This window comes from Pyrgilauda ruficollis, unplaced genomic scaffold (genome assembly GCF_017590135.1).
Source record: "Pyrgilauda ruficollis isolate IOZ18807 unplaced genomic scaffold, ASM1759013v1 scaffold49, whole genome shotgun sequence".
NCBI lineage: Eukaryota > Metazoa > Chordata > Aves > Passeriformes > Passeridae > Pyrgilauda > Pyrgilauda ruficollis.
Window position 1 is genome coordinate 2,082,106 of NW_024526488.1, and position 17,219 is coordinate 2,099,324.

The following is a 17,219-nucleotide window of genomic DNA, read 5'->3' on the forward strand; positions in this document are numbered from 1 at the left end:
ACAGTGGCCAAGCCAAACCAAGCCACAAAACTGGCTCATGGGGCTGCCCACCCTTTTGGGTTGTGGTCAAATTCGGGGCATGGAGAATGGGAGAGATGATTTGCATCAGAGGAGCACAGGAGCATGACAGCCTTCGGTTCCTGTGGCAGCCCAGGTTTACATAACTGCAGTATGTGAACAGAAAGGCTGAATTAAGCCTAAAGGATTAATCAAGCCAGGACTGGCTTAAACCTGATACATATTTATTATTATCAGGCTCTTCATAGTAAAAACCTCATATTCCAATCCTTGTTTTGAAGAAAAGCTTGCACCTGGAGAACATGGATCACAGTACAATGGATACAAATTTATTCATTGAAATGTAAGATAGCCGAGACCAGCATATCTGGAAGGAGTGGCCATTTAGCAGAAGCCAATCCCCTGGCTACACCCATCTAAGCATGTTTATGCCTAACTGCCGTAGATTTGTGCCACCTGAAGGGTGACAGGGTCATGTCCTGACATGGTAAACTGAATAATCTCAACTAAAAGTTCAACTGGAACAACCTTAAAGGAAGAAAATTTTAGTATTTGTCTAAAATAAATTACAGTATTAAGAGATTCCAATAGGACTTGACAGTGCATTTATGCCTGGTGCTCTGCAATTATGTACATGCAATTAATTATTTAAATGTGAATATACTTACATTTGCCGTTCACAAAGAATTTCACTAAGTAGCCTTTATTGGGACAGTTAGAAGTGTCCCCAGGTGCCGTCCAATTAACTGTTACACTTCTGTTAGTTAGATGTATTATTTCAAGGTTTTGTGGTGCTTCTGGAACTGTTGTAAAAGAAAAATAACAATAATTAGCAATAAATGAAAATAAAAGTATTCCTCTTTTGACCTATTTTGATTAATTAAATTGAATTTCATCTGACACTACAGCAAGATACCAACAACATGTAATACTTTTTGTACTCTATTTCAAGAAGGTATACATAAGTATAAACTGAGTATACGTAAAAGCATCATATTACAGTAATTTCATATATTTAATTAATTCAGGACAAGTGAATACAGCAACATGACATTTTACTAAAATTGTCCAATATCTTCATATTGAGAATTTAAGACTGGTTTCAGACTAGGTCTGCACTTTTTTTTGTATATGCGTCTTCATTCAAAATTCCATATAGCTGATCATGTTCTCAGTCTCCAAAACAGCAATAAAAAATAATCACAGTCTCTGATACAAGGAAAGAAGGGCTCAGACTGGAAGAGTGAGAGGGTGACTGCAATGAAAGAACAACCACTAGGGCAAGAGACCAGGAAGGAGGAGCTGAAGGAGAAGCTGAGTGTGGCAGAGAATGCTGCTCAAAGTGTATCTTTAACCCCAGGAAACCCAGATAATGGGTTTCATAGTAGAAGTTCCCAGAAATATGTGGACTCTAAACCAAAAGTAAGCATTACACTTACCAGCACAGTCTGTATATATGGTGAAGTTTGGGTTGGCAACATTGCTTTCTTTAAAATGTATGGATCCAATGCAGTCGTACCGACGGTATGGTAATAAATTTTTCAGCACTGCACAAGTCTGATTTTGATCTCTAGACATTGAATCTGTAGACACAAGAAGAGCTTTATCAATATTTTTCACAACTCCGTAAGTATGTGGCACCATCTTGAGATTTTCTCTACCATATTTATTTGATATCATTTGTAATAAACTATCATGATATTCCAAGCAGAAAAATGTACAACCTGATCCAATGACTAGATTTTATGTTCTTACATACTAACTTAGTTTGCACAGACCTTTACTTTTCATCAGTAAAGGTCATAATTTGACTTTCTAAGGAAACAGCTTTCCTACAGAAATCCAAACATGTCATGGGGAGTCTGGCAGTACCCTGGAATGGCTTCCTAGCTCTTCAGTTCCCTTAAGCAGGAAATCTCCAGCCCCAGACATCCATCACCCATTTTTCTGGGACACATGAGGCCATTCAGCATCCATATCTGCCCTATCACACCAGGTGCCTCTGAGCCAGCATGTCCTCAGACCGGCTGACTCCAAGAGCAGAGAGCCTGGCCATCCAGGAACCTGTGCAGCCAGTGGCCAAGGCAGCCTGCAAGGGGTCAGCTCACAGCACGAGCACAGACTGCAGCATTTCCAAACTGCTCAGCTCCCCTTCAGAAAATCAAACAGGACCTCAAAATCTCCAGAATTTGTGTGATTTGTGAAGCTGGTAAACTCAGCAAAAGAGGTCTCTGGGTTTGAATTTTCCCAGATCTGCACTTGTGGGGATGGTAGTCCTCCAACTGGCAATCCCATGAATTCTGAGCTACCCTTTTCTCAGACTGGCACAATTACTTTAAATCTGCCAGTCTCTCACCAAAAGACAACATCAACAACACCTAAATAAATAAAAATAATAATAAATAAAAAACCCACTTTTAGAATAGTTTAGAAGTAATGTCCCATTGCAGGTAACAGTCACACCAGCACAGGCCAGTGAGCTACTCCAACATAACAAGGCAGATTTATCGTTTGTGTCCTTGACTTCAAAATGTTCATTGGCAACTGGAAAGGAAGATTATATATTGTGACATTGGTTATACTGAGTCTTTAAAGAACAGTTCATCTATGTTTTTTGACTTGTTCTGCAATATGAAGATACAATCAGCATACAATAATATGCAAAATTTAATAAGAAATGGAAAGCAAAAATTGAAAAAGCCTTCATGAGATAAAGACACACAGGTATTCAAAGAATAAATTAACGTTTTAGTGCAGACATTCAGCATAATCACCGGCTTTGAAGTGGTGGCTGGTCTTGCTATTGTTTACCACAGTGCACATGGCCAGTGCAGCTAAAGTTCCCTTTTTTTTTTAATTAAAGAACTATGGTTTGTTTTCATTGTACTTTAAGAAAATACTGAGAAGTTTTAATATACAACTTTAGAATAGCTTGCAAACCATGGACAAAATATGAAAACTTGCTGTCTGATTCTCTGAAAAGCAACAGGAATAGACAAAGAAACCTGGGGAAGCTGAATTACTGCATATAAAAATAAATTATTAAAAAAAAAAAAAAAAGAAGAAAAGAAACTACTAAAAGCCTTGTACACCTACCTTTTGGAACAAGAAAAGAAGAAGAAGTCCCATCTGAACACCTGCCATTTTTAACTCCAACAGTGTAATTCTGGCATTTTGGAAGCTCTACTGAACGGTTGCTGGAACTCACAGTTTTGTCTATGCCATCCCCCAGAATAATATATTCTGTGTCTTTTGTGTGAATTTTCAGTAAAACCTCAGCCATTTCAGGGTTCTTCTTAGAGTCTTTTATGTCTTCAATAATAGCTAAAAGAAAAGCTACTGTAAATGGAGGTGAAAAGACCAGAATTGTTAAATAACTTTTATCTTACTTCTTCCAAAACTGGAAGATATTTTATAAAACAACTAATTGATCAGTTTGTTGTGGGGTTTTTTTGGTTTTTTTTGTGGTTTTTTTTTGTTTGTTTGGGTTTTTTTTGTGTTTTTTTTTTTTTTGTTTTTGTTTTTTTTTTTTTTTTTTTTTTTTTTGGTTTTTTTTTTTTTTTTTTTTGTTTTTTTTTTTTTTTACTGCTTTATCAGCTTTACCAATTTTCTGTATTTGAGTTTACTTTTTGGTCACATTTCAAGACTGAAGGAGAATAAGGGGTATGGTTCTTACCACAAGATGCTTCAGGTATCGCTGTGGTAGTTTCTATAAGAAAAGAAAACAATATGAAGGTCTGTCTTAACAGATTGGCTATTTTTCCCACAGAGCATTGGAGAAGGGTGAGCAGAACTGCCCCTAACTCTTTTTTCAATATATTCAACACAAGTAAAGGTCCTCTCAGATTTGAAATAGGGAAGAAAACTATACATAACCCCATTCTTTAACTAGTTATTTTAGGGACCATGTGTCTTTCACAATTTTCCAAGGACATCAATGAACTAGAAATGAAATTGGTTATTAGTAACATTTCTGAGTACAGAATTACAAAAGAATATTCCAAAATCACACATTCTAATGGCAGTATGATAAACTACAGTAGTTTTCCAGGATATCTATGCTGTGGAATGGGTATACTGAGCTGTATAAAATGTCGCCAGAGAAACAAAATTTACCTGCTTTTTGCACTGCCACTCTTAACCTTTGGGTAGAGATTTATACAACAGTACAGATCATTTAATGACTACTTTTACACCGGGATACCCAAAAGAAATTTATGCTGGTATTTTCTGCAGAGACGCTTAAGCAAAGGACTTCATCCTGAAAACAACTACTTGGTATATCCCACGGTAAAGGTGTCACTAAAACACACCAATATCTATTTTTTTCATAGAAGGTAGGCCCTAGATTTGCCTGCCTCCAGGCTGGGAGTCACCAGCTGGATGGTGGCCCTAAGGAAAGGGCAAAATGAGAAGGACCACTGGAGAGTCACCAAGACTGTAAGGGGCAGAGCACCCCCAAGTAAAAGCTATGTTCGGTTTGTCAGAGAGCAGACAGCAGCCTACAGCTACTCGAAGGACAGTTCAAGAAGATGGAAAGTGTCCAGCTCCTGGATGTACTTTGCACAAGCACATACATGTATTTTATTGACCTCACTAATTTCTTACAACCTAATGACAACTAAAATCACTTCAAGTGCTTGAACTGCTGTGTGAAACCAAAGGGAAGACACCAGAAGACAGAGAGGCACATAGATTTTAGATGTATTCACACTTTTTTGCTGCTTGGGCAAATTTCTGTGAATAACAAAAGGAGTACTGACATAATAATTGACAGATTTACCCTCCTGCTACATGCCACTGTGTGGAACTAATTTCTATTTTGCACTTGCTTGACAAGTAACAAATCTCGTATCTTTAATATTACTCATGAACAGTTAGTAAGGCTCATAAAAACATCCTTAAGGTTAATGCAGTTGAATGTCTAATTTGTATGCTTATGTTTAAAACGTTCTAAATGCCTCATTCAAATCCATTTTCTGTGCCTGATGTATCAGAACTGTGGTAACTGTGTGCAAGTTTGTCACCTATTGTGTAAGTGGAGCTGGGAGTGGGGGTGATCCCAGTGCCTGCTGGCATGTTGACTGATGAGGTGGTGCTGTGCAAGGATGTTGAATTGTAATCATCTGTAAGAAAATAAACAACATATCAGCATTAAAATGTGAAATTCATTCTTTCATATGGCTTTGTCATTAGAAATGTCTTACACTACAGCACTTCTGTTTATGTTTTGTTTCTTAGGGGATTTTTGTAATTTAGAGAAGACTGCTGAAAGAAAAGTGATCTTAATATATTAAATAAACAAAAAGAGTATTTAAATAGAAAGCAAATTTTTAGGAGTATACCACTTACAAATGAATTTTGCTATGTACAGTGACAATTTTTTTGGTCAATACTGAGTCATAATTCCAGATGAAGTCAAAATAAAAACAGTGTTACAATCTCTGAACTGGGAAAAACTAGAACATTTTGCTATATTCTTACAGTAAAACACAATTATGAATAGTGCTTGTGCTGTTTCACAAACAGCAACTCTAGGCAGTACTCCTTTGCTGGGTCATGTACCTTGCTCACTGTATTTCTTACTACGATTCATTATTTATCTCCTTGTTTATAAACCATTGACTGGTCTCTGTATTCTCTTTTAGGCTCATTCCTACTGCTCTTGCTTTGGGGACAGCCTTGTTGGCAGCAGCTGGACTTTTGATGCCACTGTGGTGACTGCAAGACTTGGCCCTCCAATACCAGATCCTGCACATTATCCTGGCATTGCCACCACGCCAAAGCACAGACACCTCTTCCATTTGATGAGCCATGAGCTGAAAAAGGCTACCCTGGTGCTGACTTCGTTTTCCCCTAGAGTTTTGAGAGCAGCGTGTGGCCTCTAAGGGAAGACAGCAAACCTGTAGGAGCATCCCCGAAGGCAGAGGGAGTGCGTGCGGTGAGGGCAGCGGAGGCGCTGCTGCGTGCTGGGCTGCTCGGGGCCGGGCCGGGGCTGGGCTCCCACGAGAAGTGCGTGCTGTGTGCGAGGCTGGCACCTGCGGTGAGAGGTACAGCAGGGTCGGTGGTGCTCCATCCATGTGTGCCCGGCCGAGGAGGGACAGAGCTGCCCACAGCACCGGGTGCAGTGCTGGAGCACTCTCATAATGAGACACGGGAATTTTTAACGAAGCAAAGGCACATCAAACATTTAAAGTGCAGGGGATTCAACAGGTGTCAGATGAACAACCAGGGAGTGTATTCTTTTTTGGTTATGATTGTGCCTTCCACGCAAAATGCTGTGTTTTAAGATATACTTAAATACAGTACTCAAAACCAGACGTCTGATATTCCTGCCTAATAAGACAGCATATTTCATTTTGTTGGGTGAATGAAAAGGCATTATACACTCTGTGAGGTAATTGAGTGTGAGAAAAAGAAGAAATTATCAAGGAATAAAAAAAAAATCAACGCAATTCTGCCATATAAATTGTTTCTTACCAGTACCAGGTGTGGTCGTTGTTGTCTCCTGCCCTGAAAAAGAGAGAGAAAAAAATGTAACTTAAACTTTCAAGGAATTTGCCAAAAATATAAAGATACATTCCTTCCACACAAATATCAGCTAAGCTTTCCCCAGGACATCACACATCCTTAAGTTATATTTAGTGGATACAGCAACAACCAGATGCCCAAAATATCAAGTATACGGTCACAGAATGGTCTGGGTTAGAGAGAATCTTAAAGATATCTAGTTCAATGGGCTGGGATGCCACCCTGCAGATCAGGCTGCTCAGGGCCCCATCCAACAAACTTCCAGCCACCTGTCTGGCTCTTCCTTCCTCCTTCTTTTGCTCTTTTTTCTACCAGATCTTTCCTACTATGTTTATTTCTTGGAATTTATTTATCTCTTTCTTGTGGCACATGTTGTTCAGATAGAACTTCCCTGTTTATCATTTCTCTGTTACTTCAGCTTCACTACAAACTGCTATAGCTTTACTCTTTTGAAAATGAACTCCTTCAACCTTTAAAGCAAAAAGCCAGCTTTATGTGAGAAACCGCCATACTCATGAGGGATTTGTAAGTATCCTGTTCATGTGTCAGCATCAAAATTATGTCCTTCATCTCTGACACAGAAGATCAACATAAGCGGATATCCTGGGACTCCAGAGATTTTCTCCTTACAGACCTGACAAGCAGCAGCACATGTGCTGGCTGCTCAGTGGCCACCATGGCTTCTGCACCCCATATGGACAGTTCAGAAGGCTGACAACAGCCATTCAAAACACAAAACCAGCGATGGCAATGTCATCTGCAGGGAGTGAGAATTTCTTGGTGCTCAGAACTGTCATGAAGTGTGTCTAAGCCATGATATGAATCTAAATGTACACAAAAGTTAGTCCTGTGAATACTTTTCTAGTCAGCAACTGAATTTGTTGTGCACTATACATTATGCAAGATTTCTTACTACAACCGACAATTTGGAAAAAGCCAGTAGCCTGATGTCAACAGAAGTCAAATGAAGTTCAGCTAAAAACAGTAATGCAGCATTTATTTCTTTACAGAAGTGGGGAAAGGTGTTGCCTAAAATCTGGTCCATGAGATAAGGACATGGGTCTATGAGGTTTGCCTGAAATTATATGAAACTGTCAAAATAGCATTTATCTTAATTGGAAGAATATAATCTCTAAAATGTAGCAGACTGAAAACAGATTGAATAACATGGGTGTAGAAGCCACTATATTAACAGGCCTAGCATGTTAATTCATTTATATCTATATACCTTCATTGAAACACAGACCATGCATTCTTTTCAAAGCTACAGAATCTTAGCACGAGAAGCTTCCTAACCTAAGAGAGGTTACAGATAAGAAACAAAAATATAGCTGATCTATTGAACTTTCAATGTACCTTCAGCATCTGAAACCTCCTGTCTGCAACATTTCTTTACAACAATTGCATGATTTATAACTATATGGATTAAACTGCCAAGGAACCCTGTAAAAGCTAACATTCATATCCATTCATATTTGCCATAATGTATTTTCAATGTATTTTCATGGTTTTCAATTCAGTGTTTGAAAGCTGGCAGTTAGTCATTCTAAATTCCATAATATGATTTTCTTTTTTCAAAAGGCTTATTAGCTGAAGAATCAGTTATTCCCCCTCCTTTTCCAAATCTTACTTTGGTTTAGCACATCAAATATACCTCAAGCCAAATATTAACTTTCCGTGAGCATTGTCACAGATTAACTTTCACTTAGAAACTTTCCCAAGAACACAAAAAAACACAGTCCTAAATTAAATTCTGCTCAGATCAGTGAAACATTCAGAAATACTTTTGAAGCTATTTACTGATCTCTGATGCAAACATAATAGAAACAAAATTACACACATCAAGATTGTCTCTTCCAAGTAAAGTGAGATAATAAAAGGTAAGGGGGATCATAAGCTTGTCGTGTTGTGTTGCCACATTCACTTCCTCAAGATTTCTGTGAAAATAATTTTCGTCATCCTCCCCCCGTGAAGTTAGAACAATTCTAATAGCTTAAATAGAGTGTAAGGTTTATTGTTCACTCCCAGTGAGAGAAGCTAAACATTACACATAATCATAGAACTCCAGGTTAGAAGAGACCTCAAGAGATCACCTGGTCCCACTGCCTTGCTCAGAGCAGGGTCTTAAAACAGTATGGGAAATAATAGTTCAAGATTGCCTTTTTTTCCTGCCTATAACTAAGCACTATCATTTTAAAAGAACTTCATGGCAGTTTTATTCCCTTCTAAGCATTTCAAGGGTCTCCTGCTCTCCTGTGATTCTATTCTCTAATATGATTTATTATAGCAACGGAATAGGGTGCAGTTGAAAATAATTCAATAGGTGGCACCAGAACACTAAAAAATCCTCTCAAAAAGAAAAGCAAATGCATTTCCCCATGAAACCTTTTTGAGAGGTACTGGGTAAAATGAAGGAAAATCAAGAAGGATCCCAACACACCAGACTCTGTTACTCTGAGATTAATAGGTATATTGCTACTATTAATTTATTTTCCAAAAAATGTCCCAACGCTAACAAATGTCTGAGCTAACCTTGGGCTATCCAAGTTTACCTCAAAGACAAAACTGCTCAGGTTTATATTCTAAAACATAACTCTAGAAACTTGAAAGCTGAAATCAAAAACTATCTTGAAAATGTAACGAGGATGTCCAATCCCCCAAACACATGCTGTGCACTATGAAAGCTTGATGATTGCCAAACTAAGCAAGTCAGTCCGAGTTTAAATGGAAACTACCCCAAAACTTTTCTCAGAGCTTAAACTGCGCCCAACTGTGAGACATTATTAAGATGATATGTGTAGGATAACAAGGGGAAAACCAGATAAACCAAATGGAAGAATTAGAGCATAGAAAAAGTTCCTACTACTGCAGTAAGTTTTTTTAGATTCCCTCTCCCTTCTCTTGATTTGGCCACCAGTTGGTTCCTGCTGACATACCTAAAAGATTTCAAATGGTTCATCAGTAATGTTTGAGCAGATCTGGCCTTAATCACATGCCCTGGAAAAAGATATAACCAGCAGCTCATCCCACAGGCAGATGGGAGCCTGGCTAATTGCTTTCATTCTCCTTCCTACCAGTCGGTGGACAGAATGCAGCTGCTGCTTCAAAGAAAGGTTTGAGATGACAACAAAATACACCTAAAATGAGTTCACCACTCTTTCTCTTGAAAGCCCAAAGATGTACTGGCCCAGTGAGTGAAACATGGGAGTACTGTGTTATGAATTATTTCCAATGTTCAACAAGAAGAGCAAATGGAAAAATCATGAAAGAATCCAGGCCACCAAAAAACAAAGCCAGCCTCTCAAACCCCTAGGACAGTAGGCTGGCTGGGTCACAGGTACAGGAGCTGCTGCATCACCTCTGCAGTACTGACTCTGCACTCACTGAAGTGCTGTCGTTGCACTTGTACAAAAAGTCCAGTTGTATAAGGAGACAGTTTTTTGGTGTCTTAGGAAAATGTTTTCACTTGGCAGGACCAAGCAACTCAACAGAAGAAAATTGGGGCTTACAATATTTTAAATTATAAAATTGTGTTTCAAGGAAGTCCAGGGTGTGATCTTCTCCAGCAGCAGGAAGAGCCAGCATACATTTCCTGTGTGCATGTGCTATTAATAACACAAACTTCAGCTGATAAGATGGAGATCCTGTTGAATCAGCATTAAGAGCCTAAAAATGTTATCATGTTTATAGGGGCAGAATTCAATTAGCTGATGACATGGAACATGTATTTTAACTCCATTCTGCTGCTTAATTTCACAGTGAGTAAAATGGACCTGGTTTTGTATTTCCTGCTGGACTGGCCAGGAGGCTACGCTTGCACGGCAGCAGCTCAGGCTGTCTGCTGTGAGCACAGGATTGCTGCAGGACAGCATTCCTCCACACACACAGCACACAGCAATGTGGGAAGGAGGATGCCTCTTCTGCTAATAGTGCATTTGGTGTTTTATCTAGCATGGTACCATACCAGCTGGCTCTTCACATCCAGCTGTACTCCTCGTGTCTTTGCCAGAGCTGGGAGGGGGCAGAGGAAGTAATCCTTCCTCTCAGCCTCGTGTCTGTAAAACAGTTGGCAGCCAGGTTTTGCTGCCAGGAAAAATGCTTACTGATTCTGCAGAGCTGCTGCCCTTTTCCCAGGATCTTTCCAGCCTTTAGTATATTGGACAGACCCCAGCAACCCCCACCAGGCAGCATTTTACACCAAGCAATGAATGTAGGTCCAGATTCTGCCTTCCCTCTTTTCACAGCTGAACGGCACTGCTTCAGCAGGGTCAGGGCTCTTCACATCTGCACAGAAAGCAACAGGATGTGGTCTACTTGTTCAGATGGAGTAAAGCTCTTTGAGGGGGTCTCCTAGCAAACAGCACAGACATTGCAGCTCCCCTGCAAGCCAACACTAAATTGCAAAAAAAGAACAGTTCCTGGTGGGAGGTGAAGGGTGAGTAAGGCAAGGAGCCTCACAAAATGCTGCCAGCCGCCCTTTGATTTATTTTTAAACTTCAAGTGGGATAGGATGTAATTCACACCTGCTTTAAAGCTCCCTTGTGCTGCCAGAACCAGCTAACGAGACCTTAAAGTAAATGAGCATCAGGGCCAGAGATGTTACTGTTATTGCCGAAAACACAAAACTGAGGGATCCATTGCTACTTTATAAACAAATCTGGGCAGACCTAAGAATAGACTAACAAACACTTAAACATCTGAGTAATTTTATACCACAGAGGACCCCTCAAATTTTATAGGCGGGATCACATGTTATAAAGGGCTTTCATAACCAGAGACTACAGAATTGCACTTTATTTTTTATCTCTAATTCTGGGGAAAAAAAAACTAAGAATATTCCCAGTTTCTGGAAAAACTGCTGTTTTTTGTAAATCAAGTAAAAAATGACATATAGACTTCATATTAAAAATATGTGAAATTTTTCATGCTCTGAGTCAAAAAATAAACCACTCATTTGAGTTTACAGTATAGAATTTTCTCAGGTGACAGAGACATTTCTGAGGGTCCTAAAATAAAAATCTATTCTTGTGGTCATTGAAGATGAAGCCATCAAATCACTTCTAAGTTATTGTCTATTGATAAAAGTCTTCATAGCCCTATAGCAATCATAGATGTTAGAACTAAATAAGCATTACAATTTCTTCTCCACGGGTAATATTTACAAAATTTATTTTCACCAGAAATTAGGGATAAAATGTTGAAACTGTAAATTTTAATTTAACAGAAATTCTAAAATATTCTGATTAAGAAATGCCATTGTTTGCTTTTGATACTTGGATTTAATGTCCCTTCTGACTTTTCAAATTAGTAATTGGAATAGTTTCCATCTGATTTCTCAAAATATTTCTTTTTGTACAAGTCCATTAATAACTGCCTCCCATAGCAACTATTCACACAGTGCATCGTTGCCCAAGAGCCTGATCCTGGCACTCTTTCCTGCCCCTTTAACCTTTGGTTAAAGCATTATCTGAGAGTCAAAGGCCTTTTTGTTCCCAAGCACCTGCCAGTGCTGAGGGCTGACTGGCAGTGGGGAAGGCGTGGTCTGCCTGCAGAGCACAGCTCAGGAGGGAGCGCTGCTCTAACTATGGCCAACGTGATAGGATGTGGTGTTCGGGTTTTAGTGAAAAATTGACCTCTGAAATTAATGCTTGTTCTAGATCCCTCTCCTTGCTGTCCACCTTCCAAAACTGGAGTTATCCCTATCCTCCTCAAGTTCAGAGTCAGCTGTGAACATTAATCAGCATTTGCAGCAATGGAGCAGACGAAAAATTTGAATTAGCCAGTAATCAAGTACAAGGGGAACAACCAAAAGAAAGGGAGGGAATTAAGAATTTATAACTGACAGGTACAAGGAGGAACACATTGTTACAATATATGTTGAATATTTATGACCATTTAAAAAAATTATTGTTCTGGTTATGATTATGCAAAATAAAAATAAGAGCATAATTTTTCCAAAGGAAAATAAAAACACAGTGCAAAAGAGAAATTTCCCTGAAGAAACAGTAATTTAATGGAAGTAATATTTGTTACCAGTGATATGTAGAATTTATCAAAACCATAAACCTGAAGTAGAGCAAAAACCAACAGCATCAAATCGAATTATTTTTGCCAACACAGTTCCTGCAAACCTAAAATAAATACCCAGGAATATTGTGTGTTTAGCAGTCAGAAGGAGGGGTTTTCTATCACTTGCACCATACTTTAAATGACATTTTCAGTCTTCACATGACAGCTTTGCAGTAACGCACTCGTACAGCTACAGCTAACGATGCCTTTGCTGCCCTGTGGTTTCTCTCATGCTGTTTACTTCTGCCTTTCTTCTACAGAACCCTGCTCAAAAGGAAGAGGGTGCAGCATACTGTGGTTTTGAGCTTAAGTGCTTCCAAATGCGAATGGAGTTACCATAGCACCCACATGCCCAAGCAATCAGACTTATCTTAGTGCTAAACCACTTCTCTAGTGCAGTCATGAAACATCCCTATTAAATTCCTTTTCATCACATTTGCATTTGCAATTACTTTCAGTTCAGGTTCATTAATATGATATAGTGAGGGGTGGCAATCTTTGGGATGAAGTCCAGACTGCTTTGTAGGGAGTCCTTGTCACCATGTGAAATGTCTGCAAGAGAGGAGAATATCAAACCCTGATGTAACAGTTCATTCAGCTGTGAAATGCTGGGTACTCTCCACAGTCATTAAGAAACACCTATGCATGAGGAATGAAAGATTGGCTGTGATATTTGTTTGGCAATTTTGTGCAATATGCAAAAAAATCTCTGTTAATATTTGCTTTGCCCTTTATATATTTTCAGTATTGGTGCACAGAAAGTCTTGAGCAAGATTCATGTTGCTCCATGCTAAACTTCTCTGCTCCCCAGGGCCAGTCCCTCTAACTTTAGTCATGACTTTTCCAGCTCTGCTGGATCCTTCCTTGATCTTCCTTTCCCCCATCTACCTTGGACAGAAACACTTGCTCCATATTGCTCTGCTTAATGGCACTGACAGAATGGTTCTGGATTTGCTGATTGAATATTGTTTATGGCAAGCAGAAGGAGAAAAAACCTTACACCGATTTTATCATCCTCTCAATTTGTACTCCCATGTTTTTTGCAATTGCTGACTCTATTGGTCACAGGAAGCTGTGGAGAACAGCAGAAGGCAGCTCAGTTCTCAAGAGTTTTGATCAGAAAAAGAGGCTACAGCTGAGTAGCCGGACTGACTGACTGACTTGGTGAGAGTGTGAGGCAGGGGCAAACTTAATTTCAGGCCCTTCATTGGACCATGGCTTATTTAAATATCTGACTCGCTTCTCTGCTTCTCAGAGACAGGTATCTTTGAGTTTCTTCAAGATTAAAGTATTATCTGGTTTTGTACATCTTCCTGATTGAATGTAACTTTTTATGTAATTTTGCCAGCTATAGAAAATGGGTCCTTTGCACTAAAAAAACCAAATCAACTTGGAAATACGTCTCTAAACTGTCTTTAATTAGCTCAAATTCAACCATAAACAGTCTAGTACCATTTGAAGAGTAGAGGAGGCTGCAAGTAAATTATGTTTAAGGTCTAATCTAACCCAAGTCTTTCTGTGAGTCTGTGATTCTAAGACCAGCATTTTAGCCACTGATAACATAAAGCCTGTTGAAATCAGAAACACCTTCTGTTTCTCAGAGTTCTGTTGGCATGAAATCCTTGAATCAACAGCTCTGGGAGCTTCAACTTACTGGGAGCATCATGTCCAGTGAGAACTCTAATCAGTGATTTTCAAAAAGATTCAGCTTTTTAAAAAGAGCATTTCTTTCAAGAACTGACATCTGCCTGTGAGTTATTCCTTTTCATAATAATAATTTTCTCTGACCCACTGCTATGTTAAACACCCTACCAAGCCACATGTTTGATTGCTATGCACTGCAGATTTTTTACTGATAAAAGATATATAAACGTACCACAGGAATTCCATGGTTTCACCTTGGCCAAGGGCTGAGAGCAGGGCAAGCAGGGCTGCACGGGGGCACAGACTCCAGCCAACAGGACCAGACTGTGACAAATGACAAAGGAACAGCCCACCAGAGAGCAACACTGCATAACTGCTGCAAAGGTGTAGCAGCACTGAGAGCACCTGAGTGTCATGCCCCTCAGCAGTAGCAGCTGGGGACAGAAAGAATCCAGAGCCCCCAAAGGTGCAGTCACGGAGTGTACTGTGAATGTGCAGCTGCAGCGTTCCCTGAGTTCTTCCCTTCACTCAGGTAATTCAGTCCTCCTGCAAAAATCACACTTTTCAGACAGTGCTGTGAAAACAACATTTCTGATACTTCTAGGAGATGGCAGCTGGCTCAAAGGAGTGCTGCTCTGAGTGATACAGTGATGTTTGGTGATTCTGAAACAACCCTATTACAGAGTCAAATGCTGGGGCTGGGAATTCAGCTGCTGTCTTGGATGAGAAGAGGTCCCATGGTTCAAATGGGCACATTGGAGTCAGAGTGAAGATCTGCCTTTATCTACTCACAAAATTAAATGTTACATTTTAATTGAATTATCTGATGATTGTGCAGTTCAGGCCTAACAAAAACTAGCTGCTTTATTCCACAGCAGAGAATGCACAAGCCATTGCCCAGTACCTCCAGTCACAGTGCTGGGTTTTATTGTGCACAGTTACTCTGCCTGCAGAGCCTCAGCCTTTGAAAAACTCACAAATCAGAATAAAGATGTGGCACAAAAATTTCCTTTTCCAGTGATCTGTCATTTGTATTTCAGTGACTTCTTGCTCCAAGCTTAACAGGACCCTCAGCAGTCCCTGTGCTCCATGAGGTGAAGTCCCAGCCTCACATCTCCAAGCAGCAATGCTCTAAACTATCCTGCTAGTCTCAGTCATCTCCTATGACCCAGATTTCTTCCAGCATGAAGAGAAGATCCTAACCAGCACTGGCTGATAGACAACTAGCTTCTGTTTCTTGAAAGGATAGAGAGTACAGAGGGAAAAAAAAATCATGCAGCTCAGTGGAGAACCGTTCCCATACCAACTCTGCCTGCTGGGCAGCTTCCTCACCCTCCCGGGGCTGCCAGCTGCAGCCAGCAAACTCTCTTTGTTTCAAGGGACACTGATTTTACTTGGCTACTATCATCACTTATTCTTTTTCCTCCAGACATTCAGGCCAAAATTTATCAGAATTGAATATCATTCATCAAATATGCTACCGAATAACATTTTTATTGTTCATAAAATACTCTGACAGCCAGGATTCACTGACCAACAGCTAAATCAACTGCATTCTTGTTAGGGTGCAATTTAAAATACAGTAATCTATACACACAAAATGTTGATAGAAGCATCATGTAAGGGTAAGATTCTTCCAGCATTATTAATGCAAAAATCATTTGAAAAGTAAATCATTCAGTGATGCATATCATTATCTTCCAGAACACTGCCTGTTAAAATTTATCATTCATTTTTTATTATTTCCCTGGAGGCATTTAAGAAAAGACTGGATATGGTACTTAATTCCATGGTCCAGCTGACAAGGTGGTGTTACATCATAGGTTAGACTCAATGATCTCAAAGGTCTTGTCCAACCTAGTTAATTCTGGGATTCTCTGAAAAGCAGAAATCACACTATTTAAATTAATTTTAAAATGTCCTATATTTGATGTGTGACCTGAAATCCATCTCATCCTCAGCTAGAATGAGAAAAATTGGAACTGTGACTAAGTCCTACCCAAGAATTCTGCTTTTTGCTCACTTAACTGCATGAGTGGTTGAATGTACCCTCCATGTCTGTGTCTCTCTAACATCCCGTGCAAAGTGGAGATAATGGCATATTGCAATTAGAACTTGATTTTAAATTATGAAGTTCACAGGGATCTGAAAGCGACATAAAAAATATGCCCACATCCGTCTGATTGCATAAACAGGAACAGGCTGCAAAGAGAGAAACTCCTTGAACTTGAGCTCCCCAGAATGCCCTGCACACACTTACAAAAGCTTCTCACTATCTCAAAATCTGGATTGCAAAACCTGGGCTCTGTCCCTTCAGGGAAGCTGAGCAGGTCAAGAAGTGGCCCTTACTTCATGTCACATCCAAAACAATGATGAACAGATTTCAGAAGACAGCAGAGTCCACACAGCTCCTCTGGAATTCAATAAAAACATTAAGTGATTTCTTGATCCCCTCTTCTTTATTTTTTTTTTTAACCAGATCAGTACTTTTGGTACCCAGCACTGGGCCTTTCACTGCATTTTAAATGTGTTCTTTTTTTTTTTCTCTTTCTCCATTTGCTACTTTCATTATAACAGGAGATGTGAGATTCAACTTTAATCAACCATCTGATAATCACAAGCAAAGAGAGGTAAAAACAGTTCATCTAATTTTGCTTTAAATGCTACGCTGATCATCCTTTTCTAAAATACCGTATGTTGAATGCTTCAGGAAATAAAAATAAAGGCGCAGAATGGAAGGACTCCACTCTTTTCACAGGGATTGTGGTGTCCCATATTCCAGCAAAAATCTAAAGCTCATGTTCATCAAGATTTGAACAAGACTGATTTCAGTATCTCCTTAAATAATTCAAGGCAAAAAGAACAAATACTCTGTGCTTCCATCTTTTGCCTGTGGAAGGTAATTTTCATTAGCATTTCAAGTTTGCTTTTTTATTATAATTTTTTATTTTAAAATA

General features: G+C 39.3%; 1 protein-coding gene across 4 annotated transcripts in view; it reads right to left on the reverse strand.

The window, feature by feature from the left end:
- The window catches only part of PTPRC (protein tyrosine phosphatase receptor type C), a 73,506-nt gene that overhangs the window by 18,725 nt on the left and 37,562 nt on the right, over positions 1-17,219 (reverse strand). For 2 of the 4 annotated variants that reach the window (XM_041479644.1, XM_041479646.1), the window contains 8 exons: positions 6,499-6,531; positions 5,922-6,056; positions 5,046-5,144; positions 3,695-3,727; positions 3,115-3,342; positions 2,434-2,562; positions 1,458-1,601; positions 687-821 (listed from right to left, as the gene is read on the reverse strand). In XM_041479644.1, coding sequence (XP_041335578.1) covers positions 687-821; positions 1,458-1,601; positions 2,434-2,562; positions 3,115-3,342; positions 3,695-3,727; positions 5,046-5,144; positions 5,922-6,056; positions 6,499-6,531 — 936 coding nt within the window. The remainder of the gene's footprint in view (positions 1-686; positions 822-1,457; positions 1,602-2,433; positions 2,563-3,114; positions 3,343-3,694; positions 3,728-5,045; positions 5,145-5,921; positions 6,057-6,498; positions 6,532-17,219) is intronic. The other 2 variants (XM_041479647.1, XM_041479648.1) reach the window with 2 other exon arrangements.